Raw genomic sequence first — 12,101 nt, 5'->3', positions numbered from 1 at the left:
TCGGTAGGAACTCGTAAACTATGGGAAGTCGTGTACACGTCGAGTTTCCCTCAGATTTGTTCTTCGGAGGTCATGAATGTTAGAATGTTCATATGACTTCTCTTGTAAAAGCAGTAAACATCTGAAATACTCTTGCACCCTCTGTGATGCATAATGTCATCAGGGCAGAGTTTTTTTGTTTGTTTGTTTGTGTGTTTGTTTTACTTGTTTCACCAGCTCAGTTTGTGCTGCTGGACAGGTGAAACAAACAATAAATGGTTCTCTGGAGTTTCTGTCACTACAAATGCCTGGAGGTCAGTGTTGTTATCTGACAAGGGAAAAAAATGCAAAAACAACAACAACAAAAAAACAATTGGTTGGGTGGCTATGCACTTTTCTCATGCATCGTGGTCAGCTTAGCTGCTTTAATTGATTCCAGTGACTATTGACTGCAACGACTGTATTTCTGGCCTTACCCAACGCTAGTCCAGTGTTAGCTGTTAGCAAATGTATTTGGGCACATCACAGCTGAACAATATGTCCCTTTACGGCGTGTGAAGACAGGTTTTCATTCCTCTCTGTCTCGGTCTTGCCTTTTTGAATATCATGCTGTAATATTTGGTCTCTGGCCTCCCCTTACTGTTAAGTAAGGTTGTGTTAGAGTTAAATATGGTTGTTAATGTAGTTTTTATCCCTCCCACACGGTAATTGAAGCAGGTTTAATGCCACTAAATCACAGCAGTTAGGGAAGACGATAGTGTGAAGACTGTAAGCTGCTGCCTCGAGACGATCGTGTGTGTGTGTGTGTGTGTGTGTGTGTGTCTGTGTGTGTGTCTGTGTGTGTGTTATGGTGGATGGTCGCATGTGGTACACAGCTCAAAGCTTGTTCTGTGAATAAAACATTCTGTACCTAAAGATTAACAACACCTTGTGTGTATGTTTAAAGATATAATGTGAAAAAGGTGACTGTCAACCTTTGTGCTGGCTCTTATTTTATCAGCTACAAGCAGCAATGTCTGATGACTAGCAGGACACTGGCGCCACGATTCCTTTAGCATTCTAGCATAACATATCAAATCTGATATTAACACAGTCCGACTCCTCTAGGCTGATCGGCCCTCAGGGATCAAACACGCTACACAATGTGTTGATCCGCTGTTGTTTACATTTAGTCACACTTTCCTGTATTTGCTTCATGTGCGTCACCAGCCCCAAAAAACTAAAAACCCTTTTATGAATGGTTTTCTTCTTAAAGTGGTCTAACATACTTCCTGCTCTCTAGTTAAATGACAACAGATGACGTATTGTGCAAGACGCAGTCAGTCGATTCTCTTTGTGTGATGTTTATATTGATGCACTGAAGGAAAGAAAATACTGCTTACAAGATTTCAGTGCCCAGAATTCTCTTCTGTTCTCTGGAATGATAGAGCATGTTTTTTCCCTCAGAAACATTTTGAAAAGCTATGTTCTTCAAAGAAGAGATAATCACCCTGAGTCTTTATTTCACCTGAGGTATTCCCGGATATTTGCATTCATTGACCAACATCACTGTTGTGGGTGATTATGCTAAAATCAACCTGTGCAGTTAAAAATCACTTTCACTCCTTCTTTATTACTCTTTTCAGTTCAGGAATTCCATAAAGAGTAGTAGATTATATGGAGTTAAATTACATTTGCTGTATTAATTTGCTGTTATGCTAGCTGGAATTGTCTCAGACAGTTAGTTGGTGCTGGGGTGGCAATGGCGAGGCTTGTGTAGTAAATCCTGTGCTTCCTTCATCTGCCTGGAAAATAAGTGGGGAGGGTTGATTCGGGGGATTTCCATGTGTTAAGTAATGCATGGAATGAGCCAGTGACACCCAGCCGTATACTAGCTAGTGCCCTTACATGCATGCAATGGTGCCTGCGCTGTGTTAGGATTTAGACCCGTAGCGGAGTAGCTCAGTCTAATTCCTTTTTCAAAATGGCGTCTTGTTTTTCCCTCCAGCTCACCGTGCACGCTGCCTCACCAGTTCAAAGCCTCGCTTGCCCTTGAGTCGGGAGGGTCTCAAGCCAGCACACGCACAACTTTGCCTCAGTGTTTTTTGGTTTTGTTTTGTTTTTTGTTGTTTTTTTTTTATTGCCTCCTTGTGGTGTCTGTGTTTCACTCGTGTGTCACTCATTCACGAGCAGGCTCACAGACACCTTCCACTGGCCATGAGGCCTTTCTGCTCAACACCCACACTCCTACTGTAGGCTTCCCTCTTTTATTTTATTTTTTTTTTAAAAAGGATTGTTTATTAAGTGGATCACTTGTGTTTTTCCTTCTCTCTCTCTCTCTTCCCTTTCTCCCTCTGTCTCTCTCTCTCTCTCTCTCTCTCTCCCTCGTTCTTCCGTGGCAGCAACATGTTTCACGTTTTAACAGTTGGGCTGTCTTCCACTTTTAGCCTGTTGTGGGCTTAATAAAAGCTTTATTTACACACAGGCGGTTGCTGTGACCTAGATATATTTGCAATACCATTATCCATGCATTGATGTCGTGGCTCGTCCAATGATTTATTTATTTATATTTTTCGGTGTTGCAGAGTGTAGACGAGAGAATTTGAAGGGAAGCGGAGGTGGCTGCAGCCATGCGGTTACACAGTCACACCCTTCTTAAACAGATAGGCTGGACAAAGAGCAAAGACAAAGAGAGGCACGAAACCTGGACTATGGAGCGCATGTTCTCCCAGTTTGGTCACTTCCTCTTGTTTTAGCTTTAGCTTGCTAAATGTCCTACCTCCGCGGTGTCAGCCACTACACCTGCATTGTAAATAGAAAGGTCTCCAATTTTATATAGGTAAAGGCAATGGGAGTAATAGTAGCGTTTTATTGGGTCGGGAGGGACACAATAAATGCATTATAATTAAAAGCACAATCTGTGATTTAAATTTACACATAAGGGTTGCCTCAAAACAAAATTTACAAATAGCCCAACCTCTTATCACCTACACATTGCGAAAACTAAAAACCTGCAGCATGATATTAAGCATGTTTATGCTTGTAAAGTCATGATTACATTTATTCCTAAAATATATGATGTAGACATTAAGTCTGCTAACACGCGTGTTCACATTGAATATGCTTCATATTTAGTTTTACTTATTCTGGTCTAGTAAAATATATTAGTAGTAATAACACATATGCACGTGCACACATGCACATATGCACGTGCACACACATGCACATATGCACGTGCACACACACACAGCACTTTGTTAGCGTTTTTAGATCTGAAGAGACATTGGATATATTTTCTAAGACATAGCTTGAGAAATTATTTGCAAATCTCCGAAATCTTATTTTCACAGTGGTTGAAACCCACTACCTAAACTCATAACCATGGCCACCCTTGGAAATATTTAATCGTAATTACTAATTAGTAATTTTTTTTTTTTGGAAGAATAATCAAATATCCTCGGATAAAATGTAGCATAAAATACCACGGAGTGAAGCTTGCACGATGGCAGACACACCCCATGTCATTGTTTTTGGAAGTATGACCTATTTTGCTCAGCTCTTTGCTAAGAAAGACTGTGGGTGGAGACAAGCGTGAAGACGAAATGTTTGAATAGGGGGGTTTGGATGGCCAAAGAGGGAAATTTCTTCCCCACCAGCAGTGTGGGTTGTCTTAGGTTTCACACCATTAAACCTCTTTTTTAAAGCAAGGCACTGATGTTAATAAAAGGGCCTTCATTAGCTCTTAGTCTACTCAGCTTTACTTAATGTGTTTTAATCATGTAGAAATAGACACGAAGCAGGTGTTGCTCAGAGGTTGTAACGGTTTCTGTGCAGTAACATACTTCGTGGCAGCATGTTGGCAGAATAATAAAACGTAAGGCGGTACTACAGCAGCCAAATCTCTCCCCTTAGTCTCCGCTCTGCAATTGTTTTCTTTTTATGACAGATTTGATCAGATAAAGAAAAGGCAGTGCGAGTTAAATTCTGACAAGATTTGTCTTGGCCTGGATGTTCTCGGCGGTGTGTTTTTACAACAGCCACAGGTCTTTCTCTTGTCTTTGTTTGAGGTTCTGTCTGACATTGTTCTTTGGCGCACGTAACAAGAAGAATTTACTCTTTGAAAGACTGCCTGTCGAAATGGAACAGAGAAATTAGCCCTGCAGAGAGGTGTTAATTTTATTCCACTCAACTATTTGATACTCACTTGCACATGCAGAAACATGCATGCACGCGCGCCTGCATGCGCAGGCGTGCGCACACACACACACACACACACACACACACACACACACACACACACACATCCCTCTTTCCCTTGCCAAGGATTTTTAAACTCTGGTTTTGTTTGAGCCTTTTGAGAATTCTCCTGGTCAATTGTCTCCGGTTTATCTGAAGCTTTGTTACTGTGTGTGCCGCAGACTGATGTTTCCCTCTTGAATGATTAGTGTGTTTTTATTATATTGCATTATTTATGATGAAGAAATTCCATGTTGATGTTTATGTTATTTGTCCATCACAGTAGCGATGCCAATCAGTGAATGTAGACCTTAAATATAAGAGCTATTTTTCTTTTATGGTCGGTATTTGTTTTGAGGATTATTGAGCTGGTCCTGAGTGAAATCAGGAGAGTGACATGTTGTAGCGAGAGCCTTACCACTCTCCTGATAATGAAGTCACTGTGGAAGGCGAGGACAGCCTAGATGTCATTTGCGTAGTTTAAGGTGGTGCTTGAAATTCTATTGTTTTTGTCTTCAGTGTGATTCTTGGTCCAACCAACCCCATACTTGTCAACATTGAGGGAAACTGTCTGCATCAGATTTATTGTCTGCTGTAGATGCTGTCATTATTTCTAAATGCAATACCAAGTTGCAGCGCAGGAGAACCGATTATGGAGACAAAAATCAAAGGCCGAGCTCAGGCAAGAAGACAAGACAATGAAACGATGTGATAAACTGCCTGAGAAAGACAGACAGGTGAGCAGAGAGCGACTGTTTGCACCACTGCTCCTCTGATCTAAATTTCATGAGACCATTAAAAACAGGGAAGGATGGAGAAATTGTGCTCTACTGTTCTCCTGCTACGCCTCCCAACTGCTCTGCTCCTCGCTGTCAAATAACGAAGAGAAAGGGAAGCGAGAGTGGCGGCCATGCTCGTCTCTCCAGCACAATATGCTTGTGGGGTTGAGGGCTGAAATGAATAGCTGATGTCTGTAATGAGTTGGCGTGTGCACCATAAGCTCCACTCCTAAGGCAATAGCTGTTCTTAATAGTAGATCAGTTGTGGTAGACGAGTAAATGTGGCCTTCGTCGCCTTTTTTCTGTTTTTTGTTTTTCTCCAAACAATTCTCTGATGCCGATACACTGCCAAAGGGTCGTGGTGCTGGTGATTGGGGGGGTGCTCTCTTTTGGTTGTCATAGCAACCTAGTCATTTCTCTCCCCCAGCTACATCCTTTATCACTTAAATTCATGCATTCATTTCCTTTTATTTGTTATATTTCATGCGGAAAACCTGTGTGTACGCATTCATTTCTATCGCATCGGATATGTCAACAAATCAAATCAGCAGTAGCTGGTCATCTCTCAGGGGTGCTGATGTTCCAAATGTTTTGTCCGAACAGACTCGAGGGATTCAGGGATCCACTTTGATGCGCAGTTAAATGCATTTAATCACAAGCTGCACGTGGATCATTTGAGAACAGAGAGCACGATGTTGCATCCTCAAATGCCAGAGATGCATTTAAAGATGGGAAGATTTAATGAAGTGCTCTGCGCGTATTTTGTCCTCTGTATGCTGTCGTTGCGTGCAGTCGCTGTTTTCACTCTGCTCGATGTCTTCTCTGTCTAACACGTTCTTTGTTTGCCCTTGACAAGCAGTCTAGTGTATTGGTCTGAGGGCAATCCACGGCGCATTTGATCTCACAGGCATGTCTATAAGGGACCAGTGTATTTTGTTGTTGTTTTTTTTTAAATGTTACTTTATTCTTTGGGCATGTTGATACCTGCGAAAAGAATAAGATGTGGTTGATATTAACTCATTTGTAACTTGACGACAGAAAACCTGTTTAGAGACTTTTCAGAAATATATACCTTTGTCAATCCAATATTTAAACTATTATTTCTTTGGCTTATATTTTTAATTTCAATCTATCCTTAATACCTTTGCAATGATATAAGATTGTCAGGGGGGAAAAACATGTTAAAACTTTATTTTTTATGTATTTTTATTGACTAAATATGATCAGCCTGTCAAAGTTGTAGTGTGGAAACTTTATCACCATCTTCTGGCAGTGAGAGTTTTTAAATACAACTGTGCTTATGTCATAAACTCTGTCGTTAGCTCACTCTGTCATTACTGTGGATAAATTGTTTTAAGTGTCACACAAATGTGAAATGACTTGTTTTACTATCACAATTGTATCTTACAACCTTTGGAAAGTCTGGAAGGGCAGTGTGATTGAATCATTTATCCACACCCAAGCTAGCAGAGGGTTAAGTAAGTAGCCAGTTTGGCCTTTTTAAGCCTCTTGTCCAACCTCCCAGCAGTGTGGGATTGATGCCACAAAACTCTCTGTCCTGTAAAATGTTCAGGGAATTTTCTGGTTAGCACAGTTATCAGCAGCCCTCTTTACTGTATCTGTGCTAATCCTTTACATTATCTGTTTTATTTAATCTTTTTTCAGATGGAAGATGGTCAGACACTGTTTGACTACAACGTGGGCCTCAATGACATCGTCCAACTGCTGATCCGCTCTCACACGGACCCTCCAGACAGCCCCGTCACCAAGGACTCCTCAAGTGATCCCTGCAGTTCTGCTCCCCCTGCTGATTCCAAGTCTGAAAGCCACAACTCCTCAGCTCCTGTGTCACCCGTTGCTATGGAAACATCCACCAATATAAACAATGACAGCAGCGACACTTCCAGCGCCATTAACGAGACCAAGCCGGACACAGTTACAACCAGTAACTCATCCAGTACCAAAAATGGGTTCAAGTCCTCCAGTCCGGCGAGGGACCCACAGCCACCAACATCCAGCAAAAACACACTAGTCGACCCGGGAATCGGAATGTACAAAGTAAGAATGGATTAGAGATTAAATATTTGGAAACTTTTGGCAAAATTTAGCAAGAAAGGGGTTGGCCTGTCCCTCAGCTAAATTACAGACCATTCAGTACCCTACCAGCTGCATCACTGCAGAGGTTTTTGGGCAGGGCACACTTTAATCAAGGCAGCAGCCAAATGTATTTTGCGCTCCACGGCTTTTCAAAACTCCCACCTTGTCAACGTGAATAGCCTCCACAAAATGTCAGTCACTATTTGTTGGCATGCATGTTATCATAAATGAAGCAAGAGGTAATCAAGGATTGTATTGATACAACACAGCAGATTTCAATGACCCGAGCCTGCCTGCATTAAACCCCCCATAGCTTCTTGTTCCGAATAAGGACCAGGCAAATGCTGGGCAACAGGAAGCATTTCTCTGAGAGCTCAGCTGTATTTATGCGCCCGTTCCGAGCACTTCTAGTGGAAAACCTCCACACTTTTCAGAGAGGCGCTGGTGTTGTCTTTGTCCCTTCTTTTTCTTTTTGTTTGAAAATGGGTCGGGACTCGTCGCCTCGGCAACCGACAAAACGGGGGAGAATCCTTGTTACTATATTTTTTTATTCTGAATAATGTATGTCTGACAGAAACCATCATAATAGAGAGAGAAACCCCAAATTGCGGGAGCAGTGGTGAGTTTTGCGCATCCGTTCATATGCACCCTCTTCGACCCCTACGGTGGGATATCAGCATTATTAAAACTCATTCATACAAAGAATAAGGGCAAGCATCCTCCTGTTGTTGCTTATGGTGAACAAACAATGAGAAACAAATGATAGAAAGCAAAGAGGCCATGCTCCTCTCCTCAAAGAATTTTTAAAATTATTATGAGTTATGCATGGGTACTGGGGAGGTGCTTGATTTCAGAGCTCTGCCATGATATTTGGAAGAAAAAAAACCTCACTATTTTTAGCTGTTTTTACATTCTGATAAAGCTTTTATTCACAAGAAGTAGTATTGTGCATGCCAGGCATACCGTATGTCTCGTCATATCAAAAAGGCACATATCAAACCACATGTAGGAAACATGCCATTACAAACCAGTCATGCACCAACTTGCCTAAGTAGAATTGCAGACAAATTGGTGTGTGTATGAGAGAGAGAGAGAGAGAGAGAGAGAGTAAGCTCTATGGTGTTCTACTGTGCTTTTCTGGCTGGCCGACCCTCATGTCTGAAAATTGTGTGGGTCTCACCGGTCTTTAAAAAAAAAAAAAAAAAATTTATGCCAAACATTCAGACAGGCATCCATTACGATCAATATCTAGAAAGAACTTTCACTGAATATCAGGGTCACATGGCATTCATTTTGAGAATGTATCTCAAGCATTTGCACACTTGAGAATTTGAGGACTTGGAAGATTTGAAATTGAAGTCATCAGAACTTTTAATGCCCAAGAATGTTCATGCAGAGAAGGAATACTGGTAAAACATTTCGTCCCGTCTCGATCTTTTTACAACAGTCTGCTCATGTTACTCTCCAATTTTAATGAGCTCATTTAAATGCCAGGTTTCAGTTATTAGTGTCGCTCCTGTGTGTGTGTGTGTGGTCTGACAAATAAATCTAAAAGATTTGCTTCAGATAGGAAGTACACTTGATGGTGATATTCATGTAAAATCACACAATATAATTACAGATTCAGGCATTCAGATTGTGCAGCTGTTTATTGTGTTGTCTGCCAACATGGAGGCTACTGGCTTGGTTCCCCGTGTCTCCCCCCAGATTGGTTGTGTGTCCCTCCAGATGCGATTACCTGCGTGGATCTGCCCTTGCTGCCACACCATCCCCTCCTCTGGTTGACTGGGGGTTCCTTTTCCAGTGGAGGGGAAATAGTTTTATGAAGCAGTGGAGGGGTAGAGTAATGTATAATGGCAACATACAATTGTGAAGGCTAAAGTGGGGGTAAAAAGCAAAAAAAAAAAGTTACATAATGATTAAGAAACTCACAGATCCAGAAAAGCCGCAATTTGACAGAATGTCGAGTGTGCAGGATTTTCTATTAGTCTGAGAATGTTGACGACTACAAGATCTGTCTCCCTAAGGTAGGAAAAACATTGAAGAAGTAACAGTAGTCTGTGTGAAGCTTTCATGATAGTACATGGTTACGTGTAGCAAACAACGCTGAAGTACGAGTGTGTTTGTTTTAACAGAATAAAAATCCAGGGGTTAATTTAGTCTCTCTCCCCTCAGATTAACGAGCTGGTGGACTGCAGAGATGTGAGCATCGGCGCCTGGTTTGAGGCCTGCATCGAAAATGTGACACGTGCTCCCAAAGGACAGATAACGCCCACCAAGGGCAAGGTGGGGCGTCCCCCAAAAAGGACTAATGGAAAGCTGGAGGCCGAGCAGGCCCATGGCCAGGGCCAAACCACAGACAGTAACAGGAATAACGTTGCATTAAACTCTGAGAGTAATGGAGCCTCCACGTCTAAGACAGACTCTACAGCAGCTACAGAGACCAAGGACAGAGAAGAGGACGTCATTTACCACATTAGATATGAGGAGTAAGTATCGGTTTATTCTCCTGGTGAATAATCCTGACGCGATACCAAACACATCATCATTGGCTCTATTGAAAGTGCGCAGAGCAGATTTTGCATCTTAGCATCTGCATTGACACTGCAGTAGCATTTGCTAAAGGTGCAATTTGAGACTTAAAAATGCAGCGTAGGATTGGAATTTTCAATGCGGCACCTCAAAATAGGATAGCGAGCATGTGTTCTCTCTTCATAGCATATTATATGATTTTCCTGTGTTCCAGCACAGCAGGAAATGGGGTTTCACTCCTGCTAGTTCCATGTTAAAAGCAAAACAAAAACATATTCACTTGTGCTGCTGGTGTGTGGCATTCTAGATGAGTGTCCACCAGCTTTAAATATCCTGTGTATGTGTGTGTGTGCTTGGTGCATGTGGCTGCAAGCATCAGTCACAGCGGTTTCAGTGTGTTGGGAATTGCAGCTTTCCGCTGGCAGTTGAGGGGATAGGGAAGAGGGGGTTTGTCGAGTTGATGCTACAATTTGGACTCTATCTCTTGCGCACCCCTTTTCCAGCAAATTCACTCAGAAGCTGACGTTTCCATGGCAACCCACGAGTTCTCAGGAGCATTACTACTTTGCTTGCCTCCTTCAGCTTTGTCTGTAATTGCTGTGAACATGCCACTGGTGAGACACATCCTCCTCGCTCTGCCTGTCACACCCCGTGTGTGTGTGTGTGTGTGTGTGTGTGTGTGTGTGTGTGTGTGTGTGTGTGTGTGCGCGAGATGTAAATGTATAATTTTTTTTTGAAAGCAGGAATCATTCGTCACTCCTCTCATATGATCTATTCTGCTTTTATTTGTTGTTTCATCATTTGCAACTAGACATGAAATGTTCCTGCAGGGGCAATCCTATTTAAATGTAATGGCTTTAATTCATTATCCATTTGTCTGTTTATTCATGTAATTGTTTTAGTCTCATGTCCTTATTTGGTTTATTTGACAGTTATTCAGTGACAGCCAAGCGAGGCAGCGAAAGGATAGAAAGGGAGAGATAAAAGGCAACAAAGGTTAGTTTGAAACCCTACAGTCATATATGATTGGTGTCCTCACCAACTGCACCATGGTGGTAGATATTTTTTTCTCTCCATACTCGCTTTTTTTTTTTCCCTCCTTCTGTTAAATGCGTAGTGCCCCTCTTTGTCCTCAGCACCATTCCAGGTTTCTGCCATCATCTTGTTTGCCAGAGAAAAGTGTAGGGTGGCTAAGATTGCTCTGCCTTCCCACATGTGTACACACACACACAGACAGACAGACACACACACACACACACACACACACACATCCATAAACAAACACCTTAGACAACCAACCCTACAAAATCAACCGCCATGTTTTTGCATGAAGCCATTCAAGATGGCTTTTCCACAGAATGTAATGAGCCACAAAATCAAAGTGATATGTTGGGAGTATCTCTTCTGTGCTGCTCCCAGGAAATGAGGTGGTGTGTATGTGTGTGTGTGTGTGCATCCGCGCCAAGTGTGTGTGTGTGTCTGTGTGTGTGTGTGTGTGTGTGTGTCTGTCTGTGTGTGTGTGTAGTGTCTGCGCCATAGCAAGCAAATATGATTTCATGGTTTACTCTCAGCTAAGCTCAGCTTATGTTTGAGGTTGTCTGTTCAGAGTCACAAATATAGATGATAAAACAGGCAAATATATTTATCTTCATGTAGTTTTCAAGTTAACTATTATGTTTATTATATACAGGTAGATTTGACATTAATTTGTCATAAGGCCTTGACATCAGGCGTTGAAATTACATAAGTCTGACCAAAAAGAAACCCAAAAGAACTTTTTTTCCACATTTGGTCAAAAATAATTTTCTATGGTAATGCTGGATTCCTTGGTTGTTTAATATGTTTTTTTCAAATCACTCAAATAAATAAGCTTTTTGAATGTTTCTCATATAGATACCTTATGTACTATTTTATACACAATAAAATCCCTTTCCAATTTATTAGATACCCCATTATAACACTAATGCAGTTTAATCCATCAGGCCTGCAATAAATCCTCCCTCCATGAGGATTATAACGTTCAGGTTTTAGTGAATCTGTTTGAGGGAGGTTTGATTTATTGTAATTGACATTTTTTGAGGTTGAACCAAGAGGAATCGCTAATAATTTGCTGTCATTCACCCTAATTCATACAAATTGGATGGACAAAATATCAGGGACACCTCTCAGTATAACCCAGTTCAGCTTCTACAATATCTTTAAAAAATAAATCGGTGCCTTTCTCAAAAAGATTCAGTAAAAGCTGAGCATTGTCGGAGGGCTGTTGTATTATACTGCATGACTTTTATCTCAGTGCACACATCTGTCCACAGCGATGCACCTTGTGAGAAGTCTGTGTAGTTTTTTTTGTTTGTTTTATAGCCATTAAAATTGAAGGTTTTAGGAAAGTTTTTGTGTAGACGACATCCTTAATGGTTTCTATCCTCTAATTAGCAGCGATCTAACCTACAGCATACAGGGAAGCTTGCTTACTCGTGCCTGAAGCTGCAACCCTTTGCA

General features: G+C 41.5%; 1 protein-coding gene across 1 annotated transcript in view; it reads left to right on the top strand.

Moving 5' to 3' along the window:
- uhrf2 (ubiquitin like with PHD and ring finger domains 2) overlaps nucleotides 1–12,101 on the top strand; it is a 28,113-nt gene that overhangs the window by 2,354 nt on the left and 13,658 nt on the right. The window contains exons 2-3 of the mRNA XM_086187052.1: nucleotides 6,639–7,031; nucleotides 9,246–9,559. Of these exons, the coding sequence (XP_086043178.1) occupies nucleotides 6,639–7,031; nucleotides 9,246–9,559 (707 nt within the window). The remainder of the gene's footprint in view (nucleotides 1–6,638; nucleotides 7,032–9,245; nucleotides 9,560–12,101) is intronic.

Source organism: Aulostomus chinensis, chromosome 19 (genome assembly GCF_037954235.1).
Source record: "Aulostomus chinensis isolate RoL2024-O1b breed Wild chromosome 19, RoL_Achi_v1.0, whole genome shotgun sequence".
Classification (NCBI taxonomy): Eukaryota; Metazoa; Chordata; class Actinopteri; order Syngnathiformes; family Aulostomidae; genus Aulostomus; species Aulostomus chinensis.
This window is presented reverse-complemented; position numbering and strand designations above follow the sequence as displayed.